General features: G+C 40.7%; 2 protein-coding genes across 2 annotated transcripts; one reads left to right on the forward strand and one right to left on the reverse strand.

Moving 5' to 3' along the window:
• The first annotated feature begins 851 nt into the window (after positions 1–851).
• pigt (phosphatidylinositol glycan anchor biosynthesis, class T) lies at positions 852–8,516 on the forward strand. Its single transcript, XM_044038744.1, has 11 exons — positions 852–1,263; positions 1,862–2,039; positions 4,127–4,254; positions 4,385–4,485; positions 4,638–4,812; positions 4,946–5,043; positions 5,194–5,350; positions 5,614–5,814; positions 6,559–6,724; positions 7,243–7,326; positions 7,428–8,516. The coding sequence occupies exons 1-11, from the start codon at positions 873–875 to the stop codon at positions 7,675–7,677; spliced, it is 1,929 nt and encodes a 642-aa protein (XP_043894679.1). The 5' UTR covers positions 852–872; the 3' UTR covers positions 7,678–8,516.
• Positions 8,517–9,030: 514 nt separating this feature from the next.
• wfdc2 (WAP four-disulfide core domain 2) lies at positions 9,031–10,202 on the reverse strand. Its single transcript, XM_044038745.1, has 3 exons — positions 10,027–10,202; positions 9,664–9,801; positions 9,031–9,544 (listed from the first exon to the last, which is right to left on the reverse strand). The coding sequence occupies exons 1-3, from the start codon at positions 10,127–10,129 to the stop codon at positions 9,411–9,413; spliced, it is 375 nt and encodes a 124-aa protein (XP_043894680.1). The 5' UTR covers positions 10,130–10,202; the 3' UTR covers positions 9,031–9,410.
• Between the last annotated feature and the right edge of the window lie 6,976 nt (positions 10,203–17,178).

A 17,178-nucleotide genomic window follows, 5' to 3' on the forward strand; every position in this document is an offset into this window, starting at 1 on the left:
TTGTGCTTTTTTTTTTACATTGTGATGTCAGCTTATTTAATGCTGTAAAACTGTACAGGTATATTGTTAAAAATACTACACTGGAAAATCCCAAATCTAAAAACATCATCACAGTCCTGTGGTCCAGTGTGCAACAATCAGTGACATCCTATGGTGGGGCTGCAGACTGCATCACCGGTGGCCTCCTTACCCCCACCTTTCCCTTTACTAAGGGCATCACTATGGTGGTAGCCTTTGGATACCAGAAAAACACATGCTCTGGCTGCTTCGTCCATTCAGGCTGGTATAGAAACATGTACAAGATGGTGGCCTCTGTAAAGCAAGGCCCATGCCTAATGTACATATAAAAGACTTTATTTAAGGCTGACAAAACCAGACACACACTTATTTTGAAGTAATTTACACTCATAAAAAACGTACTTAGTAGGTAGTATACTTAATGTATGCCCATTAACGCTTCTAATTTTTACACACCTACTGTACTGTAAGGTACCGTAAATAAGTGTTCGAAAGTTAAAAGACGTGTCCCACTTTGAACAGATGCGGAATACACTTTGTTCCTTAATTACAAATTAACATTGTGTGGGAAGTGCAATATGTAAACAGTATAATTTGAGTAGAGAATGGGATATTTATTCCCGTTTCTTATTTTCTTATCAGGAAATTGAGCAACCCTATAACACCGGATCTTTAAAATGGCATAACATTCAAAGATAAGCACCAACACCCAGTGTATTTACATGAAGATAATCTGTTAATTTCTGATGAAAACAAAGCAGGTTCGTGTCAGTGAGGGGACAAATGGAAACAGCCCATTGGTTAGTTTTACGTATGACGCACTAACGCGGAAGTGTTTCTCGACCGCAACAAAGATGGCAGCACGCAGGTGCCTCTCCTCGGTTCTGCTGTTCATTCTTTGTACCTTTTCTGTGTTTACTATCACACGGTGTCAAGAAACGACACTAGCGGGTGATAATGGTGCAGCTGCGGGCGACAGTTCACCAGCAGACACCGAAGCAGCGGAGCAAACGGTGGAGCAGACACGCTGGGAAGCGACCGAGGTTACAGAGGCGATTCCGGATGAGGCTGCCGCCGACAAACAGGACAGTGCTGCTCCTGAAACCGTGGCCCCCTCATTCACGCCACCGCCTAAAGACGATTTTCAGGAGGAGCTCGTCATCAGACCGCTGCACTCAGGAGATATTTATGCCAGCTTCCAGTTCCGCACCCTGTGGCAAACTGACTTCACGAGAGAAAACAAAGGTAAGCTAACTATTAGCTGTGGTATGGACACTAGTGGCTAAGTTAGAGTAAGTTAAATCATATATAACTCTTATATATAACATTTCACTTATGGCAACTACGTAATTATAATCCTTAATAGGTGGCTAATGACAAGAGCAACGAGCACGTATTCCTTTGTACATTGTATTGTAGTTTTGTATTGAAAATATGAACAACATTTTGGGTTGCCAGGTTGTGGAAATGTCTTCCTCAGAATGACGCATTTATCGTATTAGCTCTTCTGATCTCTCTGTACAGATTGACCACTAATCTCATAAAAATGGGCTGCTGGTTATATGGACCATCAATAATCTATTTACCTTTACTATTTCCTGGCTTGATGAGTTTATTTCATGTCAATGATGTTATAACATATGTGATTACAAGCGAGAATGGTCTCTTTAACAGTTGCCAAATTATGGAAATAACTCCTGAAGAAAAACACTTTTTTTAGTCTCAGGACACAACACCGATTGACCACACATCTGGACTAAATTACTAAATCAGCAATAGTGTTTAGGAAATGCAAACAACTGACAAGAGTGTAAAAAAAAATGTCTCTTTTTATGTATTTCAGTCTCCCACTATGGATTGTTTCCCAAGTCTTTGGGTCAGATCATCTCCAAGTTCTCAGTGCGAGAGCTGCACATCTCCTTCACGCAGGGCTACTGGAGGACCATGCAGTGGGGGCAGCCCTTCCAGCCGTCTCCTCCTGGTGCTGAACTCTGGGTGTGGTTCCAGGACTCTGTGACTGAGTGAGTTGGGAAATGTTGGGAAAATGTATATCTCAAAACAAACACTACTTTTGTTGGTTACTGAAGTTGTTAGTGTTCTTCTTGTGCTGTAGCTTTTCAGTAAAGAACAATAACTCTGAAGGAGGAAGTCTCCAGTCGACACGGAAATACTTTACCCATTATGTCTCTGACTAATAGAAAGCTTTGTCGTTCAGTCTTTGGCTGTTTAAACTCAACAATGAGACCTGTGAGTGTGTCCAATAACATGCAGAAAAACACTGAATTGATATATTTTTCTGGCTCATAAACCAGGCTTGAGTGAATGGAAATCATGACTTTATTTTGCACATTCGTGTTCCTCTGTATTGTTATTTCTTTATTTCATAACACGAGTAAAGGTATTGTTGAATGTTTTACAATATGTTTAAAAAGAAACATACCTAAAGAAACCCAAATGCAGTATAGATACATAATGACAACTTGAATTTCCATTGATGGTATTTGAATCAAAACTGGCTGCTTGAGTATTTAAAGCTCTATCACCCCCTGTGGACGTCTGACTAAAATACTAAAAGTCTCTCCTGCCCCTCCACTCTCTCATACACACTCGCACAGAGAGAAAGAAGCAGGGGTGTCTTATTGTGCTTCTTTCTACTGTGCTTCTGTAAGATTTCTGCTGTGTATCTGTCTTTTTATTTAGCATTACTTGTCCAGACTACAATCAAAGCTGCATTGTGATGGAAACATTATCAGCTCAGGCAGCTGTTCAGGGAGCACTTGATTACAGATGGTGGGACATACTGTATATTTTCAGTACAATCTCATTTGCAAGCAGCTAAAATTGTGATTGTGAAAGGATGGTGCGTTCAAGTTGTAGTCGGAAGTCGGAATTTTTGCATTTACAGTTGGAAGTTTCACCTGGAGCAACCCTGAGTTCGGATTTACGACTTGGGAAACTCCTCTCCTCTTGTTTACTGTTAATCAGTATTGCGAGATCTCACGAAAGAAACAAGCACCCGGGCTTATGAAAACAAGCCAAAAACAAGCAACTTCTCTTTCAAAAATAACTTCAGCAAAATGACCACAAGAGGGACTGTAACCAGGTTTTAGCATTTGTTTAATATTACGAAACAGATGGGTTATGGACATTATATACACACAGTAAACGTCTGATAATTAAACTTTGCACACACACATAAATATCTTCCTGTGAATCCACAAATGCATCATTGCTGTTTATGTGCTTATATTCCTTTTTTGTTTTAGTTCCAGTAATTTAAACCAATATGTCATAAAACTGAACAAACTTAAATATAACAAAAAAGAAAAATTAACCTACTCTGCCTCAGATTGGCTCCTCATTGCCATCTGGAACAGAACCAGCGTGAAGCAGTGTGCAGATTTTAGATGGGGAAAACTCTGCTGTCACGTGTGTATGGGGAAAGGGATGGATGAAGATCCAGCAAGCAGACAAACTATGCTTTAAATAACATATCGAAAATATCTGCTTGACAACTCATGGAGTTGGGAACAAGCCCAAATACGCAACTACACTTTAGCAACAACCCCAATAAACCCACAACCCGCGACTACCAAAACGTAGCCATCGACTTTACGGTAAAACAAGCCCAAAGTCGCTTACAATAAGTGGACTTGGCAGCTATGCTGTTAATAGCACTTCTATCTTATTTAATTCACATTACGTTTGCGCCTTTATCCTCTTCTGAGAGTTTCTCCAGGTGGAGTGTATATTTGTATATAAGGCACGATAATTTGAAGGAGCAAGAACAACGGAGAGTTTTTTTTCTACAAACGTCCAAGTTTCTTTCCCGACGTCTCATCTGGAATGCCGTCAGTTTGGAGGTGATGTCACTCCTAGCTTCGTCTTCTGACTTCCAATGTAAGTGGAGTGCACCAAAAAAGTAATATCAGTAGAATCCACTTTAAAAAATAAAAATAAAATTCACAGGTGCCTCTTGGTGTTTTCTTTAGTCATTATGCTGATGGGTGAAGCTGTCTGTTTTAATTACAAGCAAATGAAATGGCTTCCAAGGCCATTTTTTGTTTTCAGTATTTAATCTCTTTCCACCATGTTCTGCCCTTTTCAGTGTGGATGGGACATGGAAGGAGCTGGCGAATGTTTTATCTGGTATTTTCTGCGCTTCGCTCAACTTCATTGACTCCACCAATACTGTCCAGCCCAGTGCTTCCTTCAAACCTCTGGGCATTGCCAACGGTACAGTGGCATTTCTCCAGTTAGCTTTTATTCATCACTCTCTAACACCAGTCATTAGCTACCTTAAAGTCTTGTAGCATGCAAGTGCTTCCTCAGTTACTGATGTTTGTTTTTTGTTTTGAACCTGAAGTGACAGACCATCAATTCCTCCGCTATGCCACGCTCCCACGAGAGATTGTTTGCACGGAGAATCTGACACCCTGGAAGAAACTCCTTCCGTGTGGAACCAAGGTGAGCACACAGCAGGCCTATGGATGTCAGTATGATGACCAGATCATCTTTAATCTCGTGTCTGAAAGGCTTCATAGGAAGTAAGAGACATAAATGTCAAATTCAGCTAACTCAGTGTCCTCTTTCTTTCTGTGGCCATGCTGTGCTTACAGGCTGGACTTGCTGTCCTGCTGAAGTCAGAGAAACTCTTCCACAGCAGTTTTTATTCCCAGGCAGTGCACATCCGACCTGTGTGTGAAGACTGGCAGTGCAAAACAACATCTTGGGAGCTCCGACAGACACTGAATGTGGTGTTTGACCTGCACACTTCTGGTCAGGGCAAACGAGGTGAGGGAAAAAAAAGCACATTCACTTTACACATTTAAGTTTTGTATTTGAGAGTTGAGTTTTTTGTACAGCAGTTGGAGAAATATGTATTATATGTACCTACTGATTAAATTTAAGCTATTTGTTTCTTCAGAGTGGTCTCTGTTCAAGATGTTTTCTCGGACCCTGACAGAAGCTTGTCCTCTGGCTTCCACCAGTAAAATCTATATCGACGTCACAGACAACCCTCAGGTTTGAATACCTCATAATATGCTCTCATCCTCTTTAGATAAGTAGTAATTTGTTAACCGTCAAAGCTGTGTCAAGGTTGCAATAATCTAGATTGTATGATTTGCAGATTTGACGAGTTTAGTTTGACATGAAAATGATGTCATTATGCAGGGGGAGCAGTTTGAGCTCAGCCCGTTCACTGCCTTGCTGACCCAAGCTGTGGTGCTGGGGGACAGACGGACCTACTCTGTCTACGACCTGACCCAACAAATCACTTTTGGCTCTGTGCGCTCCCTCAACCTGCTGATCCGCTGGAAATCCAGTGAGGGTGAGTGAGAACAGCAGCGTGTCACATTGTGCTCATTTGTTCCTGGAGACCTTGATTATGTAACGTCACTGTTATCTGTATTTGTCAGACACTCGGGTCAAACTTGTTTATTTATTAAAGATTTGCACAAAAAATCAAATCAAGAAGTTGTCAATGATCGATGTCAACTGCACCACGTACTTTAAACATTAGCAGCAATTTTTATTTCCGTACTTCTTGTCTCTGCTGTGGTGATCAACACTGTCACATGGTCTCCTCATCAGGAGACATGCTGCGACCTCTGCTCCATGCTGAGCGTTATGTGGCTGGTTACGGGCTGCAGACTGGAGAGATTCACACACTGATGTACAACAACCACCCGTACCGGTCTTTCCCCGTGCTGCTGCTGGATTCAGTGCCGTGGTATCTTCGCCTCTACATCCACACCCTCACCGTCACCAGCAAGGGAAAGGACAACAAGCCCAGTGAGTCACTGTTGGAGAGTTTACTAATCAGATAAATGATATAGGTTTCCCAAAAACATTTTTTAATGGGTGCTAGATCATTAAAATATCTTAATGGGAGCTTTTATGTATGCCATATAAAGTATAAATTTATCGTGTAAATCAAGAGGTACATTACATATTATTGTAGTATTCTAACGAGCAGGTGGTGAGGTGATTCAAGAACTTACCCGTACTCTACATGCACAGCAGACTGTATGAAGACAAAGTCTGATCTTTTACCTAGATTTAATGATAATGTTAAGCCTCTCATGATAGGAAATGTCCTTTCAAACATGTCACATACAAAGTAAATTTTATTTTCATGGTCTTGACCTTAAATAAGTCAAGCTTTTATTTGAACTAGTGGTGAATCCAACTTTAAAGACCGATAAATGAGTCTGCCTCCCTGTGGTCACATGAGTTGCACACATGCTGCATAGCAATAACTGGACTGTGCATTATATTATAGGTCTACAGTGTTGGCTTCGTGTACTGGGAGTACTACTTTTCACCACAAGGAGGCAAACATGAGTCACACTTGCTGTAGAGTGTTTTTTTTTCCATGTGTAAACCTTTTTTTCACAAGCAATGATATTTTGTATTGTTCAGTCATAATTTCCATATGAGCACTTTCTAGAACATCTTAAAAATCCCTAACACTTGTGCATTAATGCTTAAATATTGTATCATTTCAGTGTTTTTCATGTTTCTCTTCTCTGCCAGGCTACATCCACTACCAGCCATCTAAGGACCGAGTGAGACCCCATCTGCTGGAGATGCTGGTCCAACTTCCTCCCAACTCTGTCACCGAGGTCACTGTGGAGTTTGAGCGGGCTCTGCTCAAATGGACTGAATACACCCCTGATCCCAACCATGGCTTTTATGTTGGGTATGTGTGTGTAGGGCTGTTAGTAACTGTTTTCCTCAGTCGCTTTGGTACATTCTCACTCACTTTACTCACTTTATTGAAATCATTGACCGCTGAGACGTTGCTTACGAATATGACAGTAAAAAAGTTCAGCCATGGTGTCAACACAAGCGTGTACTAAGGATTTAAGTTTATTTGAGTTAAAATTACATGTATTCTGTTTGTATTCTGTCTGTATTCATTAACATAGTTTAGAATGTAGGAGACAGACAATATTACAGAATCATTAATGCACAATGGTATTTGCAATTTGTTCACAACCCAGATAAATTGGATTTATGATACAAGCAAAATGTGGAGTTTTATATTTTTTTCAATTCTCATCTGAAAGATGTACAAAAGCGACTGAGGAAACCTGTTTAGAAATGTTCCCATTTAAGTCTATTGTGAGATGTTTATGAGCAAAAATATATATTTTCTTCTGCATTTATTGTGAGGATTTTTTTTTCTAACTTTCAGTCTCTTTCTTTAACATTTAGGTCATCAGTAATCAGTGCTCTTGTACCAAGTATTGTTGCCATGGACACAAACAGAACCTGGGAAAGCCCACTTTTTAGCAGCTTGTGAGTATCAGTTTGTGTCCCTATCATATGATGTTTGAGTTTCCCTTATAAAACCTGTTGAGCGAGCAGTTAACATGATACCTTTTCTCGTCTTCCTTCAGTTTTCCTTGTAAAGAGGAGTCCAGCTACTTTGTGCGCATCTACACAGAACCTCTGCTGGTCAACCTGCCAACGCCAGACTTCAGCATGCCTTATAATGTCATCTGTCTGACATGCACCGTGGTGGCCGTGGGTTATGGCTCTCTCTACAACCTACTGACCCGCAGCTTTCAGATAGAAGAGCCCAGCCCAGGGTTGGCCAAGCGTTTAGCCAACATCATCCGCAAGATGAGGGGCGTGCCGCCACTTTGAGGCTGGATACTGATGCCAACTGGCTCTGCTTTTGGAAAGGAACATTTCCTCTTGGCAAAAACCACTGGTAAAGCACTGACATGAATGTTGACTCTATGAAGCTCCAACTTCAAAGTTTTGGTTTTTGAATGGAAGAGGGTGAATAACTCTTTTGAACATAACAAAAAGGTTGTGCAGGACAATTATTTATTTGGAGCCTTTTTTATTGTTTGACCAGTTGAGGTAAACAAAACTGTGGAGAATGAGGCAGTGTTTTTTTTGTTTTTGTTTTTGTGATTGTCACTGGAAACACTGAGAACGATCACCTACTTTGCTTTCCTACTACACTCCTGACCCGCCGATCGTCATCTCACTGTGAGGATAAAGATTGAATAGAAATAATATAAAAATTAAGTCAGAAATCAGTCCCATTATGTCAAATCATCATAGCATGAAATCACCACTGTCAACTAAAATCATGAAGGATTAAATCATTAATCTATGTCGAGCTCCTGGTGTGGTCATATGATGTGGCACATGCCCAGTAGTAGTTTTTATTAAAAATAAAATTAAATATGCCCTCAAAAATACTGAAACATTGCTGTTCAACATCATTTATCTTGAACTCAAAACAGCTTTCTCAACAAATGTTTTTTCAACACATTATTGGATGCATGCGTGACTAATGACATTGTGTGTGGCTCATGAACAATAATTGCCTTTAATTTGTAACTTCTTCCCTCAAGTCATTGTGTCGGTTAAACCCGCAGTGAAGAAGTACATGTTAAAAGTGAAACTTTGTGTGTGGTAAAACTGAAATATTCTTTATCACCTTTTAATAAATCAACATTTTTTTCTTACTAGCCGTGTGTAAGCAGGTACGCGCGTGAGCTGGAGCTGTATTTCTTAAAGCTTAGTGCCCACATTTTTTTGTGTAGACAAACTTGGCCCCATTTATGGCAGACCCAGAGAGAACGAACACAGTCTTCTCTGTGTGTTTGGCAGCTCAACGTTTCTAACCCCTGCACTATTTGGCAACGGTGTGGAACAAAAACAAAGGAAAAATGCAGCATTCCACATAAGTGATGTTCGTAACTGGTCTGCTGCAAACTGTGTTTTCTCTCGAAATAAGTGGGTATAATACATGACCGGGGAACACCTTCATCTTACTTAACACACACTTTTTTAAGTAAGTTGTAAAACCTCCACAGTTTAAAGTATAATAATAATAATAATATGGCTTTTCATACTAAAACTATTTCAGGGTTCATCCATATTGAAAGTCAAAGGCACAAGTGTTCCATTGTTATTGCAGCACCTGTGAAATCTGAGCCCTATAACCGGCACGTTGATAAAAGTACATCACGTTCTATGTTCTGCAAACATGTTTATTTAGTGATACACAAAATATTAAGTGCTCCATACTTTTAAACTGCATATATAAAATGAAGAATGAATATACAGTATTATTACTTTGACAGTAACTGATCAACAAGCTATTGACAATTAAACAGTTACAGGCAGAGAACGATTCCTTGCAAATGTTCATTTTCAGTGTGTAAAGAAGTTTACCTTGTCAAGGTACTCGTGTATACATACATATAAAAAGTACTTTCTAAAACCCCAACCATTAAACATTGTGCAAACTGGTGCTCAGTTAAGTGTGCCACTATGAAAATGTAGAAACATTTGTCTTAGTTGAGTGAAAGAAACCAAACGAGTGCACACACGCAGCAGAGTCTGTTGCTGACCAATCAGCAGGGCTCACTGCAGGCATGGCCGCAGGTCGTCTTGCAGCACTTTTCTGCTCCTGGACATTCACCATCATGATAGCAGAACTCGGCACACAGCTGGGTTCCCTGGCGCAGAGGACAGTTGCCTGGCTTCTCTGTCAGGCCAAAGATTAAAAAAAAACAAAAAAAACACACTCACTATGATCAACTATTCATGAGCCAAGTGCCAACCATTTAATGTAATCAAAGAAACACTGCTTTGTTTATGTCCAACCTTTCTCTGGTACCATGCACTCATGTCCACATCCATTGGAACAGCATTTCTTATTACTGGGGCAGTCACAGTCATTCGTGCAAAACTCTGCACACAGCCCCATGCCCCAATTCCTTTTTGGACATTTTCCTGGGTTTTCTGAGAGAGCGAGAGATCAAAGCAAAGAAGACAGAACAGATTCTGAAAATTGAAAGCTTGATTTCCGTGTCAATTCTGTCACTGAGGAGATCTAATCAAAAATGAAACCGCTGCCCAAGTAAGAAAGGATATTCTGTTATCGGAATCAGTTTTTCACAGAGACTAGGGAAAAAGTTGCACATAAATAACATTAAAACTTAAAGTAATCAGTCAGAGCAGCCCTACCTGTCACACTGCGCTCAGTGTCTGCCGCAAAAGCTGTGTCCAAGTGCACATACACACCAAGTACTAAAATCAGAGCACAAACTGCAGACCAGTGTTTCTCCATATTCACTTGGTGCAAACAAGAATGTGATAATCCTGTTAGGACATATGCACTACTTCTTAAACCTGCCACACTGGGCAGCACAGTCAGGAAACTTGCAGGGTCCTTGTGCCTGTCGTGTTACATACTCAGATTTGGTTACATACTAAGAGGGTGGAGTGCAGGGTGTGTGTGCGTGTGTGTGTGTGTGCGTGCGTGCGTGCGTGCGCGTGCGCTCATGACACATTGTGTTTCAAAGCTATCATTGTGAGGACATTTTGGCCAGTCCTCACACCTCAAAGGATTCTTTTGGGTGAAGACTTGGTTTTAGGGTTGGAGTTTGGCATTTAGTTGTGATTGTTAACAAAGATTATATTTTGGAAAGACTTGAACTGGATATATAACAAAAACATAAATGTCTTCTGGGAAAGCCACACTGTGTAAATTTCAACTTAACTGAAGTTGCTTTGTCTCTGTCACTGAATACCACACTGCGACTGTGTCAGCTTCACCGAGGCAGATGTGAAGCATGTACTTTGTGTCCTGTCCCTGTGTGCTCTCCTCTTCACTGCTGTATTCCACCTCTCTATCTCTGCGCTCTTGTTGTGGAGAAAATAAGGACGATGAAGGCAGATGCGACGATCCGGACTAGTGAGGCAGCAAGCTTTATTTTGAGTTTACAAAGTTAACAAAAATGGGTGCAAATCGAATTCAGCCTCTCTCGGGTTCAGATCTCACCATCTTATACTATGGATGGGACGATACCACTTTTCTGTGTCTGATACCGATATTGAAAAATCGAGTACCTACCAATATTAGCCAGATACAGTAGTTTTAGACCATTTATGAACTATGAAGCAGCACATATGTGCTGAGTCATTCAGACATAATTGTTCACCCCTAAATAGTAGAAATAAACAGCCCGTACATGACTCGGCTAAGATGCTTTTGCTGATTTTTATTCACATTCTTACAGTCAGTGCATAGTGAAGCGTGCAACATATATGATTTCTGTATTGTATCGGATTCAACATTTCTGTCTCTCCGATATCCGGTGATTTTGACCAGTATCGGACCGATTCCGATACTGACCGATACCGATTCCCATCCCTATATCTTTTACGCACCAACTGGTATGTGCACACTCAGCATCACTCCATGTGAGTCTGTTGCACTACTAACTGCTTATGCGTGTGTGTGTATGTGTGTGTGTGTGTGTGTGTTATTGGGAAATTATCAGGAATCCAAATGTTTTCCCCTTTACGCTGATAAACATCTAAAGCCAGTCACCTTTATGGGGTCAGCATGATCTTTGGGTGCATGTATTCTACTCAGAACATTGAGTCTTCCAATAAGTTCATTTCCCTCAGACTACTTTAACACTTAGAAAATGTTTTCTTGACTCTAGTGTGTCCAGCTCACTGGCTCCTTGTTTGTTTACTGACCTTTGTCCTTATCATATATCATTTTCCAAACGCACTCTCTGTCCCCCTGCTCTCTCTCTGTCTCCCTGTCCTCTGTCCCTTCGCTCTCTTTTGTGCTCCCTGTCCCACTGCTGTTTGCCCTCCATTGTTTGCTCTTTTCACATCTATTCCTCTTTGCACTCTTTAGCTGCTTTGACAGAAAAAAAACCATCCACATGTGTTTTGCTCTGTGCTGCTGGTTTTCAGTGAGGATAGGCATTGTTAAATTAGACTAAGGCCACTCATCAATTATTGATCGCTTTGGCTACTGCGTGGTTGGTGTGGAGCTATTATACAGATGAGCTGAAAGGCCAATCAATGGTGACATTATTACCTCGAGCAGTAATAAATGGGCGAGTGGGGAATATAGATATGCATAAATACATATATATATATACACATACACATATATATACATACATATACATGCATGTATATACTGTATATATATATTCCCCACTCGCCTGTTTGGGCGGTCTTGTTACGTCTTCCAGAGGCCTGGGAGCCTGAGGGTTCTGTGCAGTATTTTAGCTCTTCCTAGGACTATGCTCTTCTGGACAGAGATCTCAGATGTTGTTTCTAGAATCTGTTGGAGCCGCTCTCCCAGTTTGGTGGTTTCAGCCCATGAAGCTTCTCTTGGGATGGTATTCTGTCTGGACTATCTGATTCTGTCCCATGATACCGATGAGGTGGAGACAGACACATTCAGTCTGCTGTGTTGCCCAACTGAAAAACCACAAAACCGATTGTAAAGCAATTAAATGACTTTGAATGAGACATTATTTGATAATGATTTGAACTCCAAAACAATTCACCTCCTCTGTTGTGCAGAAGTAGCAAAACATCCAGCAGGAAATTGTAAAAAAAAGTAAAAGTACTGATAACACCAATGAAATGCTCCACTGCAAGAGTATATGCTGCAGAAGGACTCTTGTTAATTGCAAATGACATATAATATAATAGGGTTATTAACCAATACGTCAATATGGAAGGAATGTGGTGATGAATTTTCTAAAGGAAAATTACTTTTTACACATTTGGTAGTGTCAGCATACTAGATCCCTCAGCACAGGTTTATATGTTTTTTTTTTCTTATTATTATTCTGGTGAAACAATCCTGGAGAGAAAACCATATCAGGAAGAATACGAGGGGACGACACAGTAATTGTGTGGTTTGTTTTGAAGTCAAAATATAAAGACAAAATGTTTTCCGTGTGACCATCTCTCATGGCAGCTGTAACCATGCACAAAAACAATGTGTACTGAAGGTCGGTATGACCAACGTCTCCATTTGTGATGCAGTACCGGTCACCACCTGTGGGTGGGTGTCTTACTTTAAACATCTCAGCAGCCCCACAGAGCTGTGTTTTTCTTTTTAGTCTCCCACCAATCTGTGGATTATTATTCACATACAAGAAGTTTCATAATGAAGTGTGAATATGGTTGATTGGATATCAGTTATCAGTATCAGTGTAGAGAGTCAATTAGGAGTGTGATTATAGGTGTGTTGATGAAATCATAAACATGTGTGATTTGCACAAAAAAATAAATCTTTACAGTCATTAACAGATGTTGCACTGTAGTCAATGTAAATGTATTCTGTTTGGGCTTGACTTGATTGACAGGTATCCCCCAAACCCTTAAGCAGAGAGAACCCAGAAGGTTATTATACAAGGGGGGTGATGAGCAGTGAGGAGTAATTTTACCCCAAGGAGAAGAAAAGCCATGCAATTTACATGTCCACCCACATTTCTTGTAGCGAGCTCAGTAGCCAGTGGGATCTCGGTTGTGGTGCTTTTTAAGATCTGTTGTTTTTCCTCATTTACTTTCATACACTGTCTGACATATCTGACACTTACATGAGATGTGTGTGTGTGGTGTACATGTTTGTGCACATATATATACAGTATGCTCAGACCACACATAGGTTATAATGTTTTTATAACTGTATTTTTATTTTATTTTATTTAATCTCACCACACCAAACCATCCAAACGCATTGTTTCCGCTCCCTCACCTTCCTTTCCTTGTCCCTAATGTTTTCTTTTTCCCACTTGTCCTTGGGAATTCAATCATAGAATAATGCTGCTGGAAACCTTTCCTCAATGTATTCATGTAACAAGGCTTGGCTAGTGGCTGTTATTGTATGTCCTTGAAATGATGTAGATCCTATCACTTTCTCTGGTGGCTGCGAATACTGAACCTGTGAATGAAGTGGGGAACGAGGTGGCACAGTGTGACTGTAAGTGAACATAAGCAGGTATGTTTTGACCCGCCTTTGCAGGGAATGTTAAAAAAAAAAAAAAGAGTTAAAAATGAGGTAATTTGCCAATTTTCAATGGTCTCCCTGTGCCTTTTCTATTTTCACCAAAGACAGGCTCGTAGATAGAGATGAACAGTAGCACAGTGATACACTTGCATAATAGAACCACCTAAAAAACATTGCCGACTTAACAGTCAGCACGACTGACTCTCTGAAAATGCAATACAGCCCTGACACATGCCTTAACCACCTAACAGCATATATTTAAGCACATCATTCTTTTGAGGGCACAAGATAAACGGCCGCACATTTATTTTAGATATATTACATCATTGTAAATCACTGGCTTTCTTTTCCATAGTGTCTTGGAAACAAATTATAGTGTGCGGAGAATTCCGTGGCTGCTTTATAACAGAAACCTTTTTCAGGCCAAAGTCATATGACAAACATGATAAATGGGTATAATTCCCCGCCTCGTGCTCATATTGTTTCCAGACTGACCCAAAACAAGTCTCAACGCCACCCCCTGACCCCAGAGCCCCTCCCCCATGCTTTCCTATAGTCAATCATGTATTACATTGTGCATTAACCTGCCATTGACCTCTGTATGCTAAACCCAATTGCCATATTATCTCCACCATTATGTTCTACTCTTAGTTATCTTCTCTGGACTGAATCAGATTTTGTCTCCCACTTTACCCCCGAGGCATGAAAAAAAATATGGATCACATGACTGGCAGGTAATGTGGGGTGGGTGTGTTTAGAGTGGGGGTTGTCTGATCCAAATCAACAAATATGGGATCTAAGGTAGAGGCTGCATTAGTAAAAGATGGTAGAGGAGAGGAAACACTGACGCTTTAAATTTCTCTTCATTATCACTGACTGGCTAAAGCAATTATCACTTTTGTTATTGAAACCAATACGCTTGACTGATGCTCCCACAAATGTGCCTACTTATCCCGCTAATACTGGGAATAACGATAATCCTGTGATAATGTTCTGAAGTCAAAATAATGCTAATGCCTCTAATGATGAAGCATGCTCTCAGAAATCCCTCCTCGTCATCCTATTGTCTCTCCTGTGGCGGAGGAGCTGGCCCCGGGGCCCCATGGGAAATCTGTAATGTATTCAGCCAGGCCTTGGGAGTAAAATGAAAACAAATGTGGTGTAATAAAGGAGAGAAGATGAAGCGATTCTGTGATGATGCTCTCCACCAGCCTTATAAATCAAAATAAAAGTAGAGCAGGTCATATGTGCCCCCACCTTCACTCGATACACACACACACACACACGCATGTATGAATGCATGCATGCATACAAATAGGAAGCAGATACAACTATAAGAAGCGTAGCATCTGTCTGTAGAAAACACGTTTCACATAATGTTGCAGCATCTTTTCACTTGATTTAATCATTTATTTACATTTAAATCCCCCAAAAACGTGCACATGTGCAATCAAAATGAAGCCCCATTCATATTCATTATATTATTGACATCTTAGATTTCAAATGAAATGTCACAAACGTCAACAGCATTTTGCAACCCTCTGACCAGTCATGGTCAATGGCTTTGTATGCGGCTGTTTATATGTCTTCTGGGCGTGTGTGTTTTTGTGTTTTCACATTCAAATAACTTTCCTTTGAATAAGCAAAAGATGTATATCGTCAGAGTAAACATATGTCTCAGCCTCTCAAATTTATCTTGATATCAGTTGAAAGTTCCTCGTCCCCCCAGTTTGGAAACCACTCTTACTGTAATTAAAGAAGATGGCAGTGGTAGTCCTGCCCTGCACCTGTGGGGGCTGCTGTTGTGCCAATGTACGCTCTGAAGCAATTGGTCCCAAGCAGAGGAGCTGGAGGCTTGAACACTAGTACAGTAGTGGCAGCGCTCATTATACAGAAAATCCCCAGCAAAAATTAAAATGGAAACAAACCATATGCACAGCTGGTCATCTTGGCCCAAATTTGGAGCAGACAGCTGAAGATTCATCCAGTGGCAGGAGACTTAGCGGTGAACATCGTCACCTTCATACATCAGCGTTTCTGTGCTCTGCTCTGTTTTTGCTGTGGGGTCAGTAACAAGAGAGATGAGTCTTTTCTGTAGGAGGATGAAATGGAAACTATTCTGGTCCGTCGCAAACCTGCGGAACTTTGAAGATGGATTTGAGACTTTCTTTGACAAGGTAGCTGTTTATTACACAGATAAAGAATAGTAAACAGAGAGTATAATAAATAATTGATGCCTAATAAGTTGAGGGAGAGCACACCAGGCCTCCTCTTTTTTTTTTCTTCTTCTTTTTTATTATTTTCGGGCCAAGAATAGAGAAAGCCTCCTGAGTTGTTTATTTCCCTTCTCCTTTCTTTCTTTTCATGTCCTTCTCATTTTACGAGCCATGAGTCAACACAGCACACGTAAATGATATTTTGACACAGAGAGCCATGAATAATGCATTTGAATTTACTTTTATGCCAGAGTTAGACCCCTCTCTCCCCTCTCCTTTTTCTCTTCTTTGCCCCCCCCCCACACCCACCCCGTCTTCTTTACTCCACCCTCCTCCTCTCATTCCTCTTCCTCTCTTCACTATTCATCCTCACCAGTGCTCAACCTCATTTCTCCTCTCCGTGCCCCTCCCTCTTTTTTTTTCCTCCTCTCCTCTCCTTCCTGCTCTCTCCTCCTACACCTTTATCAGACAGCAGAGAGAAAATGGTGCGGGATCAGACTCCAGCTTTCACAACTGAAGATCTGCTGTATCTGTGTTTCTCATCCAAGTTTCGCACTGGTGGCTGCTCACTGATATATGTATATGTGTGTGTATATATATGTTTTTATAATCACGGGTTACATATGTGGACAGGATCATTTTTGCAAAAGTTACCCGGCACAAAGATTGAGTTAGTGATACAGATCAATGAGTCAATATAAGGTAAATAAAGCAGAAGTGTGGAATGTGAAGCAACACTTGATTTCAGACATTTCAACCATTATTACAGAAGCAGGGAAGCCTTTCACATAATGCTTTAATACACTAAATAACAAGGGCCTCTAGAATCAGCGAGGCCCTGACGACTTGTATTGATTCAGAGTCCAAATTAATCATCTATTACTTGATCTGTTGCGATGGAGTCATCAGCTGCCGGCGTACTGCATGATCAGCAGCAATCGCTCTTTCCTGCCACATCGCTAATGTTTAGCCCGGGGCCCACAAACACACAGTGCAGCTTTAAAAGTAAACATTTATTCTGATCCTAAATAGCTCGGTTTCGTGAAGAGCAGGAGGAAGTTCAAGGTGAACGACTCTGACCATCTCATCGTCATCTTCAATACAATCATATTTCTGCTCCTCCAC

This window comes from Solea senegalensis, linkage group LG11, assembly GCF_019176455.1.
Source record: "Solea senegalensis isolate Sse05_10M linkage group LG11, IFAPA_SoseM_1, whole genome shotgun sequence".
NCBI lineage: Eukaryota > Metazoa > Chordata > Actinopteri > Pleuronectiformes > Soleidae > Solea > Solea senegalensis.

Bases quoted from the DNA above. Each gene is read 5' to 3' on its own strand.
- wfdc2 (XM_044038745.1), bottom strand. From the start codon at position 10,129: ATGGAGAAACACTGGTCTGCAGTTTGTGCTCTGATTTTAGTACTTGGT. The intron at 9,802-10,026 runs GTAGGGCTGCTC...TCGCTCTCTCAG, and splicing joins CACTGAGCGCAGTGTGACAG to AAAACCCAGGAAAATGTCCA. The intron at 9,545-9,663 runs GTTGGACATAAA...TTGGCCTGACAG, and splicing joins GTGCATGGTACCAGAGAAAG to AGAAGCCAGGCAACTGTCCT.
- pigt (XM_044038744.1), top strand. From the start codon at position 873: ATGGCAGCACGCAGGTGCCTCTCCTCGGTTCTGCTGTTCATTCTTTGT. The intron at 5,815-6,558 runs GTGAGTCACTGT...CTTCTCTGCCAG, and splicing joins GGGAAAGGACAACAAGCCCA to GCTACATCCACTACCAGCCA. The intron at 7,327-7,427 runs GTGAGTATCAGT...GTCTTCCTTCAG, and splicing joins AGCCCACTTTTTAGCAGCTT to TTTTCCTTGTAAAGAGGAGT.